The sequence below is a fragment of the Capricornis sumatraensis genome, chromosome 6 (genome assembly GCF_032405125.1).
Source record: "Capricornis sumatraensis isolate serow.1 chromosome 6, serow.2, whole genome shotgun sequence".
Taxonomy (NCBI): domain Eukaryota; kingdom Metazoa; phylum Chordata; class Mammalia; order Artiodactyla; family Bovidae; genus Capricornis; species Capricornis sumatraensis.
The window spans coordinates 109,738,929-109,759,126 of NC_091074.1; the positions used below are offsets into that span (position 1 = coordinate 109,738,929).

The window sequence follows — 20,198 nt, forward strand, 5'->3', positions numbered from 1 at the left end:
CATCTTTATTTGCTAACCCTGGCAACTCTTTTGGTGTGACCATGGGAACACATGGTTGGTGGGAGTGTGAACCGGAACTACTCACGGCTCAGAGGGTAAAGCGTCTGCCTGCAGTGCAGGAGACCCAGGTTCAGTCCCTGGGTCGGGAAGATCTCCTGGAGAAGGAAATGGCAACCCACTCCAGTGCCCTTGCCTGGAAAATCCCATGGACAGAGGAGTGTGTAGCCCACGGACAGCAAGCTACAGTCCACGGTGTTGCAAAGAGTCGGACATGACTGAGCAAGACTCCACTTTCTCATATGGAGGATGTGCACTGTCTATTAAAAGTGCATCCATGTGTCCTCAATTCCATTTCTGCAGAATCCAACTAAAAATACACCGACTCGTATTCAAACTGACAGGCTGTTCATTGCAGCAGTCTTAAAGTACCCTAAATGACCATCAATAAGGATCTAGAATAATTCCAACTCCATGGACATGAGTGTGAGCAAGCTCCAGGAGATGACGGACAGGGAAGCCTGGCGTAATGCAGTCCATGGGGTCGCAGCGTTGGACACGACTGAAAGACTGAACAACAAGAATAATTCCACAGCCATAGAGTGGAAAATAAAGAAGTTGTTAAAACAAAGAGGATGTTCTCTCTGCAGTCATGCAGGAATAACTTCATGTTCTAAAGCTAAGTGAAAGAAGGTACAAAACAGTGTGAAAAAGTATTGTGTAACACCTGTATGTGAAAAAAGGAAGGAAAATTTAAAATGCTGATTTCATCTGCGTGTATACATGCACCTAAACTCTAGAAGGGACACCATATACAAATAAGTGATGACCTGTATGTCTGTCAGGTGAGAGAGGAAGAGGCAGGAAGTTGAAGGAATCTGGGCAGGTGAGAGACAGAGAAAGATGTTTTACATAATGTTTTATTTAAACTATACAAAATGATTACTTCTTTACTTTTAAAGCAGAAAAATAGTTCTTTTTTACTTATATGACTCTCAATTCATCTCCCCCCTCATCTAAATGGATCACTGCTGCACACTGACCTACAAGCTTCCTAGGAAATGTCTGATGATCAGAGTTTTCAAAGTGACCTAAAGGCAAAAAAGGTCACAAGAACCCTGGTAGGAAGGCGAAATCCTGACACTGAAGTTGAAAACACAGAGAATCAAAAAGAAACACACAGGCAAAGGATATACCTTTATCCATTCAGTTTTGTCTACAAATTTGGTGGCCAACTTTTCTGGATACACTGAGACAGCCTCCAATAGACAGTACATGACTGGCAAACCTAAAGAAGAAGGAATTCAGAAGCATTTTAATGTCAAGAAAAGTGATACACATACCGGGATCACTAAATTCCTTCAAAGCATAAGGTTACATCTTTAGGAGGCATTTCCAAGTTTTACAAAACAAATGTTAACCTGAATACAGTATGTGACTCAATACAGCAAATTTACAGCCTTATTGTCTATAAAAAGATGCCCTGTTCTTCACTCCCACTTCCAAAGTAAAAATATATTATCTATTGTTAGCATTTCTTTCTGCAAAGAGAAATAGTGTATCAAAGCTGAAATTAGACAAGTTTAGAAAAGAAAGATTCACGTTCGGTTATAGGAGAGAGGAGAGAAAATAATTTTGGTGAAAACTGTCAGCTGAGTTTAAAACTAAGAGTTTTACTTAAGTGCTTTAGTACCCGTCCTCGGCATCATGACCTCCTACCTCCAACACCTGCTAACAGCTGCTGAAGCAGGCCAATGTAGATCTGCACAGGGTTGGTTTCCCCACTCTTGGAAGATGAGGAGGAAGGTGCCGCCTGGCTGCCTGACATTAAAGTCCGTATGTAGTGTCCGATGGCTGGGGCGTGGTCTTGCATATCAGCTAAACTCTGAGAGGTAGGCACCACCCCCGCGCTGTGAGCCAGGCACATGCGCAAGTACAGGACAATCTATGGATGGAAGAAAGAAGGACACCCAGATAAGCTTCTCAAAAAAATCAAGGTGGGAGATGTTCTTCAAAGTGACAGTTCCCAGCTTTGATGCCCCCACTATCCTTCACAAAGCTATTCAATAATCCTCACAGTAGCTGGAAACCATGACTCAACATGTGAACTGAAAAAACTATAATTTTACATAACCAGCTTTTATAATCCAGAGAGTGCTTTTTAAGAGAGTTTAATGGAGTTAAAATGCACACTCAACTTTGAAAGTCTAAAACAGGTATAACGAAAATCATTTTTTTTAGAGATGTGTGTGTGTTCATGAGAGAGAGAGACAGACAGACAGACAGACACTAGGCAGAAACCTGGGCCAGTGATCTACTCCTATGGAACTCCAGCTGAATTTAATCTCCACCAGCATAGAAATTCGAGAAAATGGGTTCAAATCATCTACAGAAGAGCAGCTACGACGTCATTAAAAACCCCTGACACAAATTAGCTGCTCAGGAGTCCTCTGGAAGCGCTTTCCCTTGACAGCTGGGACAGGACTGGCAGCAATTCCATCGTGAGTATTCTCACTCGCTGTGAACAAGATTACCTCTTGCCATTTATCTCAAGCCAATGACTGAAACAATAGAATTGTCCTTAGTAAATGAGGTAGATTAATCTAACCCTCCAACCTCCAAAGCTAGATAATCCTAATAACCTCAATATACCGTTGGCTTTAAAATTCAAATCTAATTTGCTGTGAATTCCCAATTGCAATCAACGGAAAGTACCTAGGTCTCTCGTGAAGAGAATCTCACTGAGATAAATATATTTCTTGACTCTGCTGTGAACTGAAACAATACCAACTATCACGCACTGTTTTTCCTAATAAACAATCTGATATAAAACAATGACATCACTGTATGGGTTTTTACCTAGAAGACAAGAAATTCACAGACATCTCTTTGACTGTGACATTATTATCTTTAAGAACGTTCTGCAAAAGCGAAACAGAAACATACTCCGGTCCTACCTCTCCAAACGCTGCTGGGTTAAATGGAAGGACAGTGGTCCCAGTCATGTACTTGGCTGGTGTTTTCATTCGATGGGAAGCCTAAGAAGAAGAAACCCCCCAAAACCAATTACTGAAAAACAAAGCACATGTACCTTTTCTTGACTCGAAGATAACTGTATTTCCAGCTACATTATTGTCTGCTACTGTTTTTTCTAGTCAAATATTTTTACATTATTCATGCTTGATTGTGCACAGACCTCAAACCCTAAGTGACAGATGTGTTGCCTTTTGACTGGCTTCTTAAAAAAGAAGAAACCTACAAATTACCTACACTTTCATTAAAAGAAAGGAAAACAAGAAAAAGCTCCAGAGATGACACAGTTAGAGTAAAAATTAGAAGAATAAACCTACTCTGGGCATCTACTGACACGGCCAAACCAGGGCACTGAATGCCGGCTATTTTCATTAATAATGAAAGTAGAAGAAAAACATTAGCATGAAAACACCTTTTGCCCCCAGTTATGGCAGCGCTACAGGGAAGAGAACCATGGTTGCCACAAACTGCCCTCCAACACCTGTAAGATGTCTGTCTACGCAAAAAGCTAAGACCACCGGTAGAGATGAAGGCAGTAAGCTGTCCCCCAGCACACTTTCAGAAACATTCATGTAAAAAGTCAGACAGGTCTGGGTTGTGGCTGCCAATCCTCTGATCTACCAGTAAAATAGGAGACTTGCAAAAAGCAGGTATGATGTTCTCTCATGAACACAGGGGGAAAAAATCTGAACTGCTCCCTAAAGTGTTCTTAAACTTACACTGCCTTAAATAATGCCCTTAGAAATAAGAAGATATATTTGGGGGAATTCCCTGGCAATCCAGTGGTTAGGATTCCATGCACTCACTGCTGAGGGCCCAGGTTCAATCCCTGGTAGGGGAACTAAGATCCCACATCCCACAGGCTGCATGGCACGACTCAAAAAATAAACACAAAAATAATAAGAGCTAATATTTTTAAGCATGTCTTGCCAAGGGGAAAAATTTTAAACAAAGCCAAAATGCTGAAGAGCATAAAAGAAACTAAATAATTTAGATTTGGGCAGATTAATTACATTTGAGATTTATATTTTTCTCATCTTGTACCTCCCTCTTATTGTAAATATTAACATTGTTAGAAACTTTACTACTATTCAGCATTTAGTGATTAGCATTTTACAAAGTGTCACCAAAAAAAAAAACCAGTATGTTTATTTTCATCATTCACTATATGACTCAAACTAATAATATGAAAGTAAATACCATACCTTTTCTTGGATATAGTACACCATTTCTGGGAAAGACGGCATCTGCTTAGAAGCACTGTCTTTCCTGTTTCTACCAGGAAGACACCTTAAAACTCGCTGTGCCTCTCCATGAACTTCTTCCCGCCTTCCGGAAAGAGAAGAAAGATAAATAAATTTCACCAACCGGAGAGTGATCATATGAAGACGAAGATCAGCACTTTTATCTGGCACCTGTCTTAAGTATATTCTTGGCTACATGCAAAAAATCATAAAATACATGAGAAGCAATCACTTCTTTTTCGAAATTTCATTAGCCACATGGCTTGCATCTTCGAATTTTACCCACAGGAAATAACAAGACAGGGTATGACTACAGGTCTGCATGCTGTGTCAAGGGGGCCATATTTTTAACTCTAATACATTGCTTCTAAATTCCACGGACTAATGCTACAAGCAACATAAATTTTATTCGATTTTCAACACAATGTGAAATAAACCCAAGTTCATATCAACACCTTTGAAACTTACGGGTCTCCTGCGGCTAACAAGAGCAAGTATCTAGAAGGAATATGGTCTGAGGGAAACACCGTGCTGGCAAATTTCACAGCCACTTGTCGAACTTGAACTTCAGGCTATTTGACACATAAACACACACACACAGAGACACATAACACAGAGATTAAAAAAAGAAAAATTCAAGTAACAACTCATTCCAGTCAAGGTAAGTCATTTTAACTGTAAACAATCAAAATTTAAGTTGATATTTCAATAAATATATCTAAATAAATACAAATCTTTTTAGTCAAGATCCTTAATCATGTTGTTTAAAAGTCTCTGGACAAAGGCATTACTTAAAAGTGCTTTCATGACCTAAGGGGATCTTCCAAGTAAAGCAGGAAACCCCACCAAGACCGCTATCAGAGAATCTCTCTATAGATGCCCATACTCAGCCCGACCATGGGACCAAGGTCACAGGGGCGGTTTCCGGCCACCACCTCTGTTTCTTCAACTCTCAAGCTCTCAGTCACATGAGTGAAATTCATATAGTTTGCAGGGAACACAAACAGAGCCTACCTGGAGTCCCTACAAATTTAAAGTAAAATATCGCCAACACTTTCGGGTTAGCTCTAAAATTAAAAATGACTCCAAAGCAGAATATCAGCTTATATATTCAATTGGGGCTTCCCTGATAGCTCTGCTGGTAAAGAATCTGCCTGCAATGCAGGAGAATCCAGTTCGATTCCTGGTTCGGGAAGATCCGCTGGAGAAGGAATAGGCTACCCACGCCAGTATTCTTGGGCTTCCCTTGTGGCTCAGCTGGTAAAGAATCTGCCTGCAGAGCGGGAGACCTGGGTTCGATCCCTGGGTTGGGAAGATCCCCTGGAGAAGGGAAAGGCTACCCACTCCAGTATTCTGGCCTGAAGAACTTCATGAACTGTACAGTCCATGGCGTTGCAAGTAGTCGGACATGACAGCAACTTTCAATTTCACCTATATCCAATTAACTTAAATAGATTGAGACTGCAATCTATAAATACAAAGTTCGACCAGAAAAAGCAGCTGTAGAGTCTAATGATGCTGACGCTTTGTTCTCATCTACCTTCCCCCTGAGTCAATCCTCCAGTCACAACATAAGTGAGATGAGAGGTGCTTAGAAACACGTGCTACCTCATTCATTCAGGTGTCCTTACTCTTCAGCATTCCCTTTATAGGGCAATATACTAAGGGCTAGTCTGCATGACTTGGCTCTCAGTCTGGCTGCCTTCCATGGGGTCTGGGAAAACAAACCAAACCACCTATGACTTGGTAATATTGTTATGTGACTTGATCTGCATAAGTATAACCAGCACCCTTGTGCACTCTACAAGCATTCCATTTTCTTATGAGGTTACTGATGAAGAGTTTCAAGTATTTGATTCTAATGAGCTTCCCAATAAGCCTATACTACTTTGCTCATGTTATATGACCATGAACCAGGTACACTGGACACCAAGAGCATTTGACAATGGGACTCTATATATAATAAGATTTCTGAATGCTCATAATTATCCTGTTCTGTTTCAACAGAAGCCAGACACGTTTCTGAACCTTTAGTAATTCCCTCAATATAAATATGGAAGCCAAATTCAGTGGCACGCAAATCATATCAATCTCACCAACATTTGACATTTTTCCCTCTTTAATCTCCCTCTCTTTCTATTCTTAGAAAGAGGTCAAAAAACTGACTAAAGCAATACATAATATATTATTTTATACTGTATATATCATATATACACACGTGTATATGTATATTGGGCTTCCCTGTTGGCTCAGACGGTAAAAAGTCTGCCTGTGATGTGGGAGACCTGGGTTTGATCCCTGGATCGGGAAGATCCTCTGAAGAAGGACATGGCAACCCACTCCAGTATTCTTACTTGGAGAATCCCATGGACTAAGGAGCCTGGTGGGCTACAGTCCATGGGGTCACAAAGAGTTGGACATGACTAAGCGATTAACACTATGTGTACATAACCATAGATATTAAAAATTCTCTTACAAACTTCCACAACAGCCAGATGAAGAGGGCTAAAAGAAAGAAGAGTATGTATGACGGTACTGGCTTATTTCCTACAGACTCATTTTGATACATAAAATCTGTATTTCCTTCTGCTCTTCTCCCCCAGTGTTACCTACAGAACTCCACTACAAGGGACTGTAGGGCTCAGCTACCAGTTAAAACAAAACACTTCCAAGCAGGAGAACGTGACATTAAAAACAGTTCTCCAACAAGGAAGGCTTTAAACATAAGGCCTCTGTGCATATCACTACTCCTTCTCTAAAATCATATTTCCATAACGAAGAATTAAAAACACAGCACTTTAGAATTTTCCATTCAAACAGCTATTTTCTATGCCTAGTTTGTGCCTAGAAACCTTGGTTTGAAAGGCAAGACTGACAATAAAAGACTTTACAGGGGCAAAGAAAACAAATCATAAATCACAATCTAAGGGAAAGCAAATACTCCTCTTCATTATTAAGAAGAAAAGCAATTCAAATTTTGATCATAAAAATATAAAATATGTACACTACCAGCCATTGTGGTTCACACAGTTGGACCTACCTTTATTAAATACGAGGCCACAAGTGCCTCCATGAGAGTCCGCTGTGCGCCTTCCAACGTACTGTAAGCGCCAACCATCATGGATAATGCCTCTTGAATAGCGAGTCGCGTCTCGGGCTCTTCCTGTGAAAGATGATAAAAACAGTGTTTCCTTCACGGTCGAGTTTCCAGCTGAGCATCCAAACAGAAAGCACACACTTGCCAGGTGTTTCCCTACCTTACACAGGGCTTCAAAAAGCTGCTGCACGAGAGCTATATCCTTAGTGAATAAATGTGGCATTCGACTGCAAGAGAACGTGAGACCATCGTTACTATCAAAAACTTCCATAAGGCAGAAAAGAACGAAACTAAACACACATGTTCCTGAACTTGCACTTTAACCCCGGGGCACCATGTGAGCATCACTGGGTTACCTCCCCAAAGAACCAAACATTGTTTTAAAGTCCATATTTAATTCTACTGTCTAATCCAAGTAACTCTAGATTAATATACGTGTTATCCAGATAGTCTCACTAGAATATTCCATGCATTCAGTTAACATTTCTGATTTTGAAATAAAGAAAAGAGATGAGACTAAATGCTATTTAAACTAAAGACTACAGTGACAAGAAGTTCTGTCAACTGCATGCCAGCACACAAGGGACAAGGTCTGTTGACAATGCTGTGCTCTATCAGTTGATCTGAAATGATTGTCTTCTGAGCCCCCAAACTCCTTCCCTACACAGTGCAGAAGAGCCCGACCTAGTCTCCACAGGCCAGTACAGAACCTGTGCAGGGGTGCAGGCAGCGGTTAGGGCCACTGAAGATGCCGCTCCTCTCACCCCCTGCTCTGAAATACGTGAAGAAAGAGGAAACCAGGAAGAAGTGGGTGCAAGAAACCATACTAAACAAAGGAGAAAAAAAAAAATCCACCTTTGGAAACTCAATAATCGTTAACACTATCAGAAAAGAGAATCACTAGAAAAACCCTTGATTACTGATATGATAATCACTAGTAGTGAGTCATAACAAGAACACTTAAGATCAATCAAGTGTCTCTATGTAGGGTGCAAGAAAACTAACACGTTCGGACACAACCCAGCTCAAAATCTCATTTCAATACTGCCATTTAATACAGTAGCATATCTTCAAATATAAATTAAGACGTCTCACATCATTATCCTTCTACAAGGAAGACATTTCTAAACAACCTGCGGCCATTAAATAATTTCCTTTCAGAATCATAACAAATTTATTATCCATCCACTATTAAATGCCACAATTTTTCTTAGTTTACCAACAAGGTATCTCTCACTGAAAAGGAGTTTACTCACCTGGAGAGTTTTCCAACAGCTGAATATGCCATAGACAGTAGCTTAGGGTCCTTGAAATTAAGAAAAAAAAAAAAAAAAAGAACAAAAAAGCAGACAGAACAAAAACACAGTAAACGGCAAAACCTTTTTGCTGCAATGAAATGCATTATTTTACTCCTTGTTAAACCTAAGTCTCACTGTGCCTAACGACATGATACCAGAATCTGAACAAAACAAATAAAAATGTCCAAACCCAGGATGCATCAGACTCCTAAAAGAAAAAACAAAACAAAACTTTCCATCCCCCACTCACTCCAAAAGGAAAATGCAGAGGTCATATGATAGAAAAGTTTCTCTCCACTGATGCTAACTTCAGGATCCTTTCAATACTATGTAACCTGCAAATACCAAAATTCACCACCAACATACTAGGAAGACAGCTTAACTTATCAGAGAATTAATCACTGCCCAACAGACTAGGATCCACCCTTTCTCACCCCAAATTTCAGGACACAGGAGAGCAACTGTCTATAAATCTGCACTATAGTAAATTGCTTTTTCTCATATCTTTCACCTTAAAAAGTTAAAGGGATCATAGTATTCGGGTGAGTTAGTGAGGGTTCCACTAAAGACAGAGATACAATTTTACATTGCTTTATGAAAATCAGGAGTCTGACACTACTCGGAACATAGCAGCACTTCTATGAGGTGAGGTTTATACACTTCACAAAGGATTCACACACCCACATGGCCACTCTTATGGGTCATCTGTTGGGAAGACATGCGGGTGTCATCTGGAGGTTAAGATCATTACAGCCCCGTAGATTATCTGGCCACTCTAATCTAGTCTCAAATATATAGTTTCTCCCCCAAAAGCCCCAAAGCATTTTTATTTCTACCAGCCATCCAAAGCATGTATCTATGCCATAAAAATAATCTGAAAGGTTCCCAAGGCCTTAAGCACCATGCAAGCTCTGTTCACTCAACAGAAGAAGACAGGAGAGTCAGGCCTAGGACTGCCCCAAAGCACAGCTGCACAGCAAGTGAACAGTTTTCAATAATAATAATATCTACTAACATGGCTTCACTATGCTAAATTAGCTCATTTAATCTTTACAATCATCTATAATCATTTAATCTTCACCATAATTCAATGAAATGATACTATTAGCCTCATTCTTCTAATAAAGAACAGAGGTCCGAAGAATTTAAGTTACTCACAAAGGAACAAAGCTAGGATTCAAACTCAATTCTAACTCCAAATGGCAAAATACTGGTCACTATACTACTGCAAACATGCATTCATATTTAGCTAAGACTTAGGAAAAGAACATTAACTAGAGTTCTTAAAACTTTACCTTTTTTTCTTTTTAGCCAATTCCCTTGAAACACTAGAAATGGTAAGAGTGATACAGCAAGAAAAAACAGGATTTGAAAAACTACAATCCAAGGAATCCTCATCCCACTTAGCTTAAGGAATCAAAAATTTACTGAATGCATGTTTTGACAGTTTTGAATCAATAAAATCTCAGTCTCTAAGAATTAACAGTTTCTCAATACAAGCAAATCCAAATAGACCTATATGGAAATAAATCATAAAATAAAATCTAATTCTTTTCATTCCATTTTGTGCAGTTTCTAAAATAAAATGTACCAGCTTTTTAAAATGTTACATAAAGAAATGATAAGACCACCTCAAGGTCCATATCAATTTTTAATGCTTATTTCCAAAAAAAGGGGCAAAAGATGGTGGTAATTTCTGAAATTTGCACCACCTCAAAATGTTAAGAAGTGATGGAATAACTTTAACTGTATCAACATACAGACCAGGAAAGTTTAAAACAGAATTTTAAAACTAAAATATTAACAAAAATTTTTAAAAAAAACCAAGTCACTTACTTCTTTATATTCATTGATTAGCTTGGTGAGACCATTCAAAAGCATTGGACCTAATGGCTTAATCTTGATTTCTGGACAGCTTGTTAAAAAACAACACATACACAAAGCAAGATGTAAGAATCTCGTAATTACATATTGTTTCAGATTATTACTTAAAACAGATATGAATGACATAAGTTTAAATAATCTATCAAAATGTGGCATATTTTAAGGTAAGCAAACACATTTTCTTTCTAGGTGAGATGCTCTTACATCCCTTCATCGCTCCGAACGGCTTGAAAACTTTATAAACAGTGCAAAAAACTTACGTTACACAAATGTGATGCACAAATTGCAGGGATAATGTTCTTAATTTTGAATTTGTATTTGTACCAAAGAGTCCATCATACACCACCTATGAAAACAGAATATCAAGAATACCAATTAAAAAGAACAGCAATTTATTATTTTCAAATACGACTGATGATTCAACAGTAGGTCTTTTGTATTACACTATTTGTGGGGCTTCCACTAGGAAGCAACAGAGAGTTCATGCTGCAGTGGGCCACCACTCCCCCGCAAAGATGCTTTCAAAATAAATTCACATGTAATTAAGAAACCTAATACCTCCCAAATAATTTAATCTCCTGATGTCTTCTGCATGAGAGTGGTGGCCCACTGCAGCATGAACTCTCTGGTGCTTCCTAGTGGTAGCTTCCACTGTGTTTGTTATCCAGACGGTTTATTGAAGCTACTTGTTGGCTTCCTACAGCCGTCAGCTAGAATACTTGTATGAAAGAGACTGCATTAATTTTGAAGGACAAAGTGTAGTACAAAAGATCACAAACTGATCGCATGGACCACAACCTTGTCTAACTCAATGCAACTATGAGCCAGGCTGTGTAGGGCCACCCAAGACAGATGGGTTATGGTGGAGAGTTCTGACAAAATGTGGTCCACTGGAGAAGTGAATGACAAACCACTACAGTATTCTTGCCTTGAGAACCCCAAACAGTATGAAAAAGCAAAAAGACAAAACACTGGAAGATGAACTCCCCAGGTTGGTAGGTGCCCAATACGCTACTGGAGATCAGTAGAGAAATAACTCCAGAAAGAATGAAGATAGAGCCAAAGCAAAAACAACACCCAGTTCTGGATGTGACTGGTGATGGAAGTAAAGCTCGATGCTATAAAGAACAATACTGCATAGGAACCTGGAATGTTAGGTCCATGAATCGAGGCAAATTGGAAGTGGTCAACAGGAGATGGCAAGAGTGAGCATCAACATTCTAGGAATCAGTGAGCTAAGATGGACTGGAACAGACGAATTTAACTCAGATGACCATTACATCTACTACTGTGGGCAACAATCCTTTAGAAGAAATGGAGTAGCCATCATAGTCAACAAGAGAGTCCGAAATGCAGTACTTGGATGCAATCTTAAAAATGAGAGAATGATCTCCATTCATTTCCAAGGCAAGTCATTCAATATCACAGTAATTCAAGTCTATGCCCCAACCAATAATGCTGAAGAAGCTGAAGTTGCATGGTTCTATGAAGACTTACAAGACCTTCTAGAACTAACACCCAAAAAAGAAGTACTTTTCATTATAGGGGACTGGAATGCTAAAGTAGGAAGTCAAGAGATACCTCAAGTAACAGGCAAATTTGGCCTTGGAGTACAAAACAAAGCAGGGCAAAGGCTAATAGAGTTTTGCCAAGAGAATGCACTGATCATAGCAAACACCCTCTTCCAACAACATGAGAGAAGACTCTACATGTGGACATCACCAGATGGTCAACACCTGAATCAGATTGATTATATTCTTTGCAGCCAAAGATGGAGAAGCTCTATAAACAGTCAGCAAAAACAAGACTGGGAGCTGACTGTGACTCAGATCATGAACTCCTTATCGCCAAATTCAGACTTAAATTGAAGAGTAGGGAAAACCAGTAGACCATTCAGGTATGACCTAAATCAAATCCCTTATGATTATACAGTGGAAGTGAGAAACAGATTCAAGGGATTAGATCTGATAGACAGAATGCCTAAAGAACTATGGATGGAGGTTTGTGACACTGTACAGGATGCAGGGATCAAGACCACCCCCACGAAAGAAATGCAAAAAGGCTAAATGGCTGTCTGAGGAGGCCTTACAAATAGCTGAGAAAAGAAAAGACACAAAAGGCAAAGGAGAAAAAGAAAGATGTACCCATTTGAATGCAGAGATCCAAAGAACAGCAAGGAGAGATAAGAAAGCCTTCCTCAGCGATCAATGCAAAGAAACAGGAAAACAATAGAATGGGAAACACTAGAGATCTCTTCAAGAAAATTAAAGATACCAAGGGAATATTCCATGCAAAGATAGCCATAATAAAGGACAGAAGTGGTATGGACCTAACAGAAACAGAAGATTTTAAGAAGAGGTGGCAAGAATACACAGAAGAACTATACAAAAAAGATCTTCATGACCCAGATAATGACCCAGATAATCACGATGGTGTGATCACTCACCTAGAGCCAGACATCCTGGAATGCAAAGTCAAGTGGGCCTTAGGAAGCATCACTATGAACAAAGCTAGTGGAGGTGATGGAATTCCACTTGAGCGATTTCAAATCCTAAAAGATGATGCTGTGAAAGTGCTGCACACAAAATTCTAGCAAATTTGGAAAACTCAGCAGTGGCCACAGGACTGGAAAAGGTCAGTTTTCATTCCAATCTCAATCTCAAAGAAAGGAAATGCCAAAGAATGTTCAAACTACTGCACAACTGTACTCATTTCACACGCTAGCAAAGTAATGCTCAAAATTTTCCAAGCCAGGCTTCCAACAGTAAATGAACTGTGAACTTCCAGATGTTCAAGCTGGACTTAGAAAAGGCAGAGGAACCAGAGATCCAACTGCTAACATCTGCTGGATCATCAAAAGAGCAAGAGAGTTCCAGAAAAACATCTACTTCTGCTTTATTGACTACAGTGAAGCCTTTGACTGTGTAGATCACAACAAACTGGAAAATTCTTCAAGAGATGGGAATACCAGAACACCAGACCTGCCTCCTGAGAAATCTGTACACAGGTCAAGAAGGAACAGTTGGAATGGACATGGAAGAATAGGCTGGTTCCAAACTGGGAAAGGAGTCCGTCAAGGCTGTATATTCTCACCCTGCTTATTTACCTTCTATGCATAGGACATCATGCAAAATGCTGGGCTGGACGAAGCACAAGCTGGTTCAAGGTTTTTGGAAGAAATATCAATAACCTCAGATATGTAGAGGACACCACCCTTACAGTAGAAAGTGAAGAACTAAAGAGCCTCTTAATGAAAACGGAAGAGGAGAGTGAAAATTTTGGCTTAAAGCTCAATATTCAGAAAACTAAAATTATGGCATCCTGTCCCATCACTTCATGGCAAATAGATGGGGAAACAGTGGAAACAGTGACAGGCTTTTATTTTCTTGGGCTCCAAAATCACTGCAGATGGTGACTGCAGCCATGAAATTAAAAGACACTTGCTCCTTGGAAGAAAAGTTATGACCAACCTAGACAGCATATTAAAAAGCAGCAACATTACTTTGCCAACAAAGGTCCATCTAGTCAAAGCTACAATTTTTCCAGTAGTCATGTATGGATGTGAGAGTTGGACTAGAAAGGCTGAGCACCAAAGAACTGATGCTTTTGAACTGTGATGTTGGAGAAGACTCCTGAGAGTCCCTTGGACTGCAAGGAGATCCAACCAGTCCATCCTAAAGGAAATCAGTCCTGAACATTCATTGGAAGAACTGATGCTGAAGCTGAAACTCTAATCCTTTGGCCACCTGATGGGAAGAACTGACTCTTGAAGAGACCCTGATGCTGGGAAAGATTGAAGGTGGGAGCAGAAGGGGACACCAGAGGATGAGATGGTTGGATGGCATCACCGACTCGAGTTTGAGCAAGCCCCGGGAGCTGGTGATGAAGAGGGAAGCCTGGTGTGCTGCAGTCCATGGGCTGACAAAGAGTCAGACACAACTGAGCAACTGAACTGAACTGACTGACAAAGTGTAGACCTACAAGAGGTCTATGAGTATTCTGCCACATAATTCTAGCTGCTTATTATATAATGTAGCATTACTACCACCACAATTTCTGAACCAAAATTATTAAGGCACTACGAAGGAAAACAGTGCCTAGTATGGAAGAAGCTCTGTGATTATTTTATGTTTATGGAAACACAGAACACAGTATTTGAAATCAGTCAAGGACTTCCCTGTAACTCAGATGGTAAAGAATCTGCCTGCAATGCAGGAGACCCAGGTTCAATCCCTAGGTCAGGAAGATCCCCTGGAGAAGGAAACGACAACCCACTCCAGTATTCTTGCCTGCAGAATCCCATGGACAGAGGAGCCTGGTGAGCCCCAGTTCATGGGGTCGCAAAGAGTCAGACACAACTGAGTGACTAACACTAGTACTACTAAATATTGGTGAGCAGATACTGGGAATAAAAGCTGTATCACCTGGGAGGAGGAAGTAGAACAAATAAGCCTGAAGAAGGAGAGAGATGAAGACAGAAGTTAGGAAGAGGAAGCAGCCACTTAAATAAGTCTTAAGGGGGAGAGACGTGAAGACAGAAGTCAATGGCCACCATACACATACAGTGAGCAAGACAAGCGTGTTCTTACTTTGGGACTGAAAGGGAGGAGAGGTAGGAAATAAGGACATTCTAGAGAGGAGGGGCCACACTAGAGAAGATCCTGAAACCGGAGGAGATGTTTACCAGGCTACAGGGGGAGGGGCCCTACACCAGGAGGCATGAAACAGAGCCATGGAAACGGCACGCTTAAGAGCAACGGCCTTTGCTGGTGCGTAAGCTATAGGGCGAGGGGTGCTGAGATATGGGACCAGATGGGAAATAACCGCTGCCTTTTCACCGTTTACTGAGAACTTTCTCACTGAATGAGTACCAGCAGCATGCTCTAAATCTTCTATCGGCTATCCCACTCAAGTCTTTATAACACTTCTATGAGCTATCTACTATCATTACACCCATTCTACAGGTTCTTTTTTAAATGTTTAAAGAAAAATAGGGAAAAAACCTTAAGGTTTATTTAAGATGAAAAGTTGTACTTGTTGTTGTTTATAGTCACTAAGTCATGTCTGACCCTTTGCAACCCCATGGACTGTAGCCTGCCAGGCTCCTCTGTCCATGGGATTTCCCAGGCAAGAACACTGGAGTGGGTTGCCGTTTCCTTCTCCAAGGGATCTTCCCAACCCAGGCATCGAACCCACCTCTCCTACAACTGGTAAGTGGGTTCTTTACCACTGAGCCACCAGGGAAGCCCTATTTAAGATCAAAAGCAAGTAACTAATGACAAAACCATGCTCAAATAAATTGTCTCTAGAGCTGGACTGGTCATCACTCGGATGAAAGGCAAGGGCTTTTGCGGAGGGGCTCATATCCCATACCAAAAGAGTACAAAGATTTCCAAGTGCAAAAATAACTCTGGTGGCAACACAGAAAACAGACTGACTGTGGGCAAGACGGGGCAACAAGGAAGAGAACTGGAAGGAAGACAAGCAAAACAAGAAGTGACGAGCTCCATTATCGTCAGCACCTGCCCTAGGGAGACGAAGATACTGAGGCGGCAGAGCTCAGAGGCTGTGGCCGCTGCCTGCACGTGGGGCTCCAAGCAAGGATGACTCGTTATTTCCACTCATTATTCCACTTATTCTACAAGTTCCTGCTACTACCATTTTTGGAAAAACACCACTCAGAAAAGCACTAGTTTGAAAGGGATTATCACCATACATTTAGAGTGAATGGTAACCATATAGAGTATATATTCTATAATCAAAAAATTTTAATATTTCATGTGGACCATTTTTTAAAAATGTTTACAGATTTTGTTACAACACTGTTTCTGTTTTATGTTTTGGTCTTTTGGCTCCAAGACATGTGGGATCTCAGCTCCCCGACCAGGGATGGAACCTGCACCCCCGGTACTGGAAAACAAAGTCTTAACCACTGGACCACCAGGGAAGTCTCAACAATAAAAAATTTTAAGTATTTTCTACAGCTAAACTTGAGAGAGAAAAAAGAATCTCATTAATCTTGTTATACATATCAACCTACCTCCTGAATATTCATTAATACAGTTCTTTCTCTAGTTACATAGACATAAAAGTTGTAAACAGGTTGTATTTCTTTCGAAAAAAAAAAATCAGTTACCTGAATGTTAGCTGGGAACGTTTCGGCAGCTTGTCTAGAACGAAGAAGGTGGGGGACAATCTTTAACTTGACCCTTGTGCTGACTGGGTCCCTCTTCAGCTCTGGCTTCAGAACTGCTCCCTGTTGAAAACATTATAATTCAGCACTTCAAAATTATTATCAATTGAAAGAAATCATGAGAGATCATCTAAATCAATGGTCTCTAAAACTTCTGTTTCAAGATCCCTTTATACTCTTAAAAACTACTGAGGCTTCCAAAGATATTTCTTTTATACTGGAATATCTATGAATACTTACTATATTAGAAATTAAAACTGAAAAAAATTTAAGTACTTATTCACTTAAAAATAGTATTAAAGCCATGATATATTTTCATAAATACATATTTTTAGACAAATTAAAAACTACATTTTTCAAAACAAAAAACTGCACTGAGAGAGTTGTACTGTTTTTTCTATAAATCTCTTCACTATCCACTTTCATAGAAGAAAGCTGGATTCCTGTATCTTTTTCAGCATTTAATCTGTTGTGATATGTTATTTTGGTTTAAGTATATTAAAAAAAAAATAAAGCCAGCTTCACACAGATATGTGACTGGAAAACTGGTGATGATTTTACTAGGTTTTTCAGGTCATTACAGATATTCTTAATTACAGATATTCTAAATACGAATACCACCCACAAACTTCCACAAACTTGATATACAATAGTTTCTTAAAGGTTGTCATGAGGATTTGAAAATGTATCAATGGAACCTCTGCATACTCTGTTACAGTATACTAAATTCCATTTAAATTATATTAAATGGCTCCCTTACCCTTGTATGCTTCTGTAACAACACTGGTCATTTGGAAAATATTGGCTCATATGAGTTATGCAAGTATTTCATTATAAAACATCTACACACACACAAATCACACGTTAATATCATGACCAATCTTATCAGAAAACTCTGTAAATACTGACAAGCTGTCATGCTCAACACAATGAATACAAATTTCCCAAAATTCTAATTTTTGCTTAAAAAGCTCAACTTTCACCACTGCCAACGGAGCATGTTAACTGTTTTTCTTGGAACCTTATTTTTTTCATTTTAAAAGAGAAAATTCATGCCAAATACTCATCTTAATAACCAGAGTTTGTTTCTCTACTCTTAATATAAAATAATTTTTTCTGCATGAATTCATCAAGGATATTCGTAAGCTGAGTTTTATTTCCTCTCTCCTTTTTAACCAAGAGTGCTGACAGTGAGGAAAAGAATGATTCCTAATAATTATTTAATGACACAGCTCTGATTCATGCTAAGGTCCCAGTAGTGACACACATCACTGCTTTTGCACCATCAGTGCAAAATTCAACACAGGAAAAAAAAAGGCAAAAACTATCTTGGCTTTGTGAACCTCTGACCCTCTGCGACCTATGGACCACACTCTTGAGAACCACTGACCTAGTGGTTCTTCTACATGAAGAACAGGATGCCCAAAAAAGTTGTGCAATAAGCCAGATCTCTCCTCTCCAAGACATTTATACACATCCATTCAGGAGGACAATCAGGGCGGGGTGAGAATTCCCAACTCACTGTTCTTTCTGCTACATCGCACACAACTTTTTCTTCTTCGGGGAGGTGGGGGGAGGCCTGTGTCACAGCATGAGGGATCTCAGTTCACTAATCAGGAATCACACCCCTGCCCCTGGCAGTGGAAGCAGGAAGCCTTAACCACTGGGCAGCCAGGGAAGTCTCTATTACACTCAATTTAATCTAACAGGAGTTAATACGATTTTTAAAACAACTATTTATGGTTTATAAAGCAAACAAATAATTTTGTATGTCTAGGTTTAGACTTGGAATACTTCTAAACACAGTGAACTAAAAAGAACTTCTGTTATTAAGCAACATCTTACTCTGAAAATTCAGAAGAACCCACCTACTGTCCTAGATTCTAGACCAGGAGTCAACAAACTACAGCCCATGAGCCAAATCCAGCCTACTATGTCTTGGTAAGGTCTGTGAGTTAAAAGAAGTTTTTACATTTTCAAACAACTTCTTAAAAATCAAAGCGATATTCTGTAAAATTGTATTTCACAAAATAATAAGAAATTCAAATTTCACTACTGATAAAGTCTTACTGGAACACAGCCATGCTCCTTCAGCTATGTTCTCTGGCTGCTGCCACGTTATGGCTGAATTGAGGAGCTGCAGCCTCAGAACTATAAAGCCATTAAAGTCGAAAATATCTACAAAAAATGTTTACTGAGGCCTAGTCTAGGCAGCTGAAGAAAAAACACCACATCAGGTAAACTAAGCTACTTCAGGAGATTTTACTCTACCGACACTAGTGTGGTCTCAAACTAGTACTTCGTATAGCGTATGTTCAGCCTAAATCAAAATAACCTGGAGAAAATGTTCAAGTATCACCATGTCAATAAAATGCTTTTATGATGATGTAAGAATAAACCAAAACAACCTACCTCTTTTGTTTTCAGTGGTATATCTCCAAGGTATACCTTGTACATCTTATTAATGATGGCAGGATTATTCCAGTCAATCAAGCTACAGAAAGTTTCAACAAAGCCTGTTAAAATTATTATTTTTCTCTCCCATTTCAATAATTTCAAAATATCGTAACCTCAATACAGTACTAAAGAAAAATGTTATAAATACACAAATGAAGATAAGGCAATTGACTGCAAAAGAGAAGGAAGGGGATTAATTTCTATCAAAGTTAGTTTTCAAACAGGAAAAATAAAGTCTCTTATCCCACCACGATTCAATGTAACATAGATCATTGCAGCCAGTGGCCCAATTTGGTACCACTCAAGAAATCTGGACTATATTCCATTCTCAGGGTCAATGACACGGAGCAGGTGCAACAAAGCAGAGCCATACTACACTTGTTCAAAGAGCCCTGAGGCACGGTTCTTCTGTTTAGCCACTTGGAAATTCAAAAGTGATATGGAAAGTGACCAAAAAAACCATTTTACCCATTAAAGCCACAACCCTAGGAAGCTTGCAGCCCATGGCATTTCTCAAATTCTGTGTCACTGTGACCTCCAGCATCCCCGTCTTATCTACCAGCACACACTTGCAGTCTTAACACCTAATTCTACAGAGCAGTCTTGCTGCCATTTAGTCATTAAGACTTATTCCTAATTGGGCCCCACAATAAGGTGACTTAGAACATCACCCCCAACATTCTGGGCACCAGGGACTGATTTTGTGGAAGACAGTTTTTCCACAGACCACGGGTTGGTGGAGGGAAGGATGGTTTGGGACTGATTCAAGTGCAATACATTTATTGTGCAGTTTATTTCTAATCTAATGCCATTGCTAATCTGAGAGCAGGACTGGTCCATGGTGTGGAGGCTGGGGACCCCTGACTTAGAAATATAATGTGACTGGTGATGTTCACCCACCCTCTGCAGCAGCTGCCAGCCAGACATTCTATAAACCAAGTGATAATGCAGTTCTGTGTTTCACTTGAATAGTAAGATTTAACCACACTATCTTC

The 20,198-nt window shown here is 39.7% G+C and overlaps 1 protein-coding gene across 1 annotated transcript in view; it reads right to left on the reverse strand.

The window, feature by feature from the left end:
• Positions 1 to 20,198, reverse strand: part of ECPAS (Ecm29 proteasome adaptor and scaffold) — a 74,761-nt gene that overhangs the window by 42,553 nt on the left and 12,010 nt on the right. Inside the window, exons 6-17 of the mRNA XM_068973745.1 lie at positions 19,159 to 19,240; positions 16,690 to 16,809; positions 10,814 to 10,899; positions 10,506 to 10,584; positions 8,628 to 8,677; positions 7,532 to 7,598; positions 7,315 to 7,437; positions 4,743 to 4,846; positions 4,236 to 4,359; positions 2,955 to 3,035; positions 1,717 to 1,942; positions 1,194 to 1,285 (exon numbers count right to left, since the gene is read on the reverse strand). Coding sequence (XP_068829846.1) covers positions 1,194 to 1,285; positions 1,717 to 1,942; positions 2,955 to 3,035; positions 4,236 to 4,359; positions 4,743 to 4,846; positions 7,315 to 7,437; positions 7,532 to 7,598; positions 8,628 to 8,677; positions 10,506 to 10,584; positions 10,814 to 10,899; positions 16,690 to 16,809; positions 19,159 to 19,240 — 1,234 coding nt within the window. The remainder of the gene's footprint in view (positions 1 to 1,193; positions 1,286 to 1,716; positions 1,943 to 2,954; positions 3,036 to 4,235; positions 4,360 to 4,742; positions 4,847 to 7,314; positions 7,438 to 7,531; positions 7,599 to 8,627; positions 8,678 to 10,505; positions 10,585 to 10,813; positions 10,900 to 16,689; positions 16,810 to 19,158; positions 19,241 to 20,198) is intronic.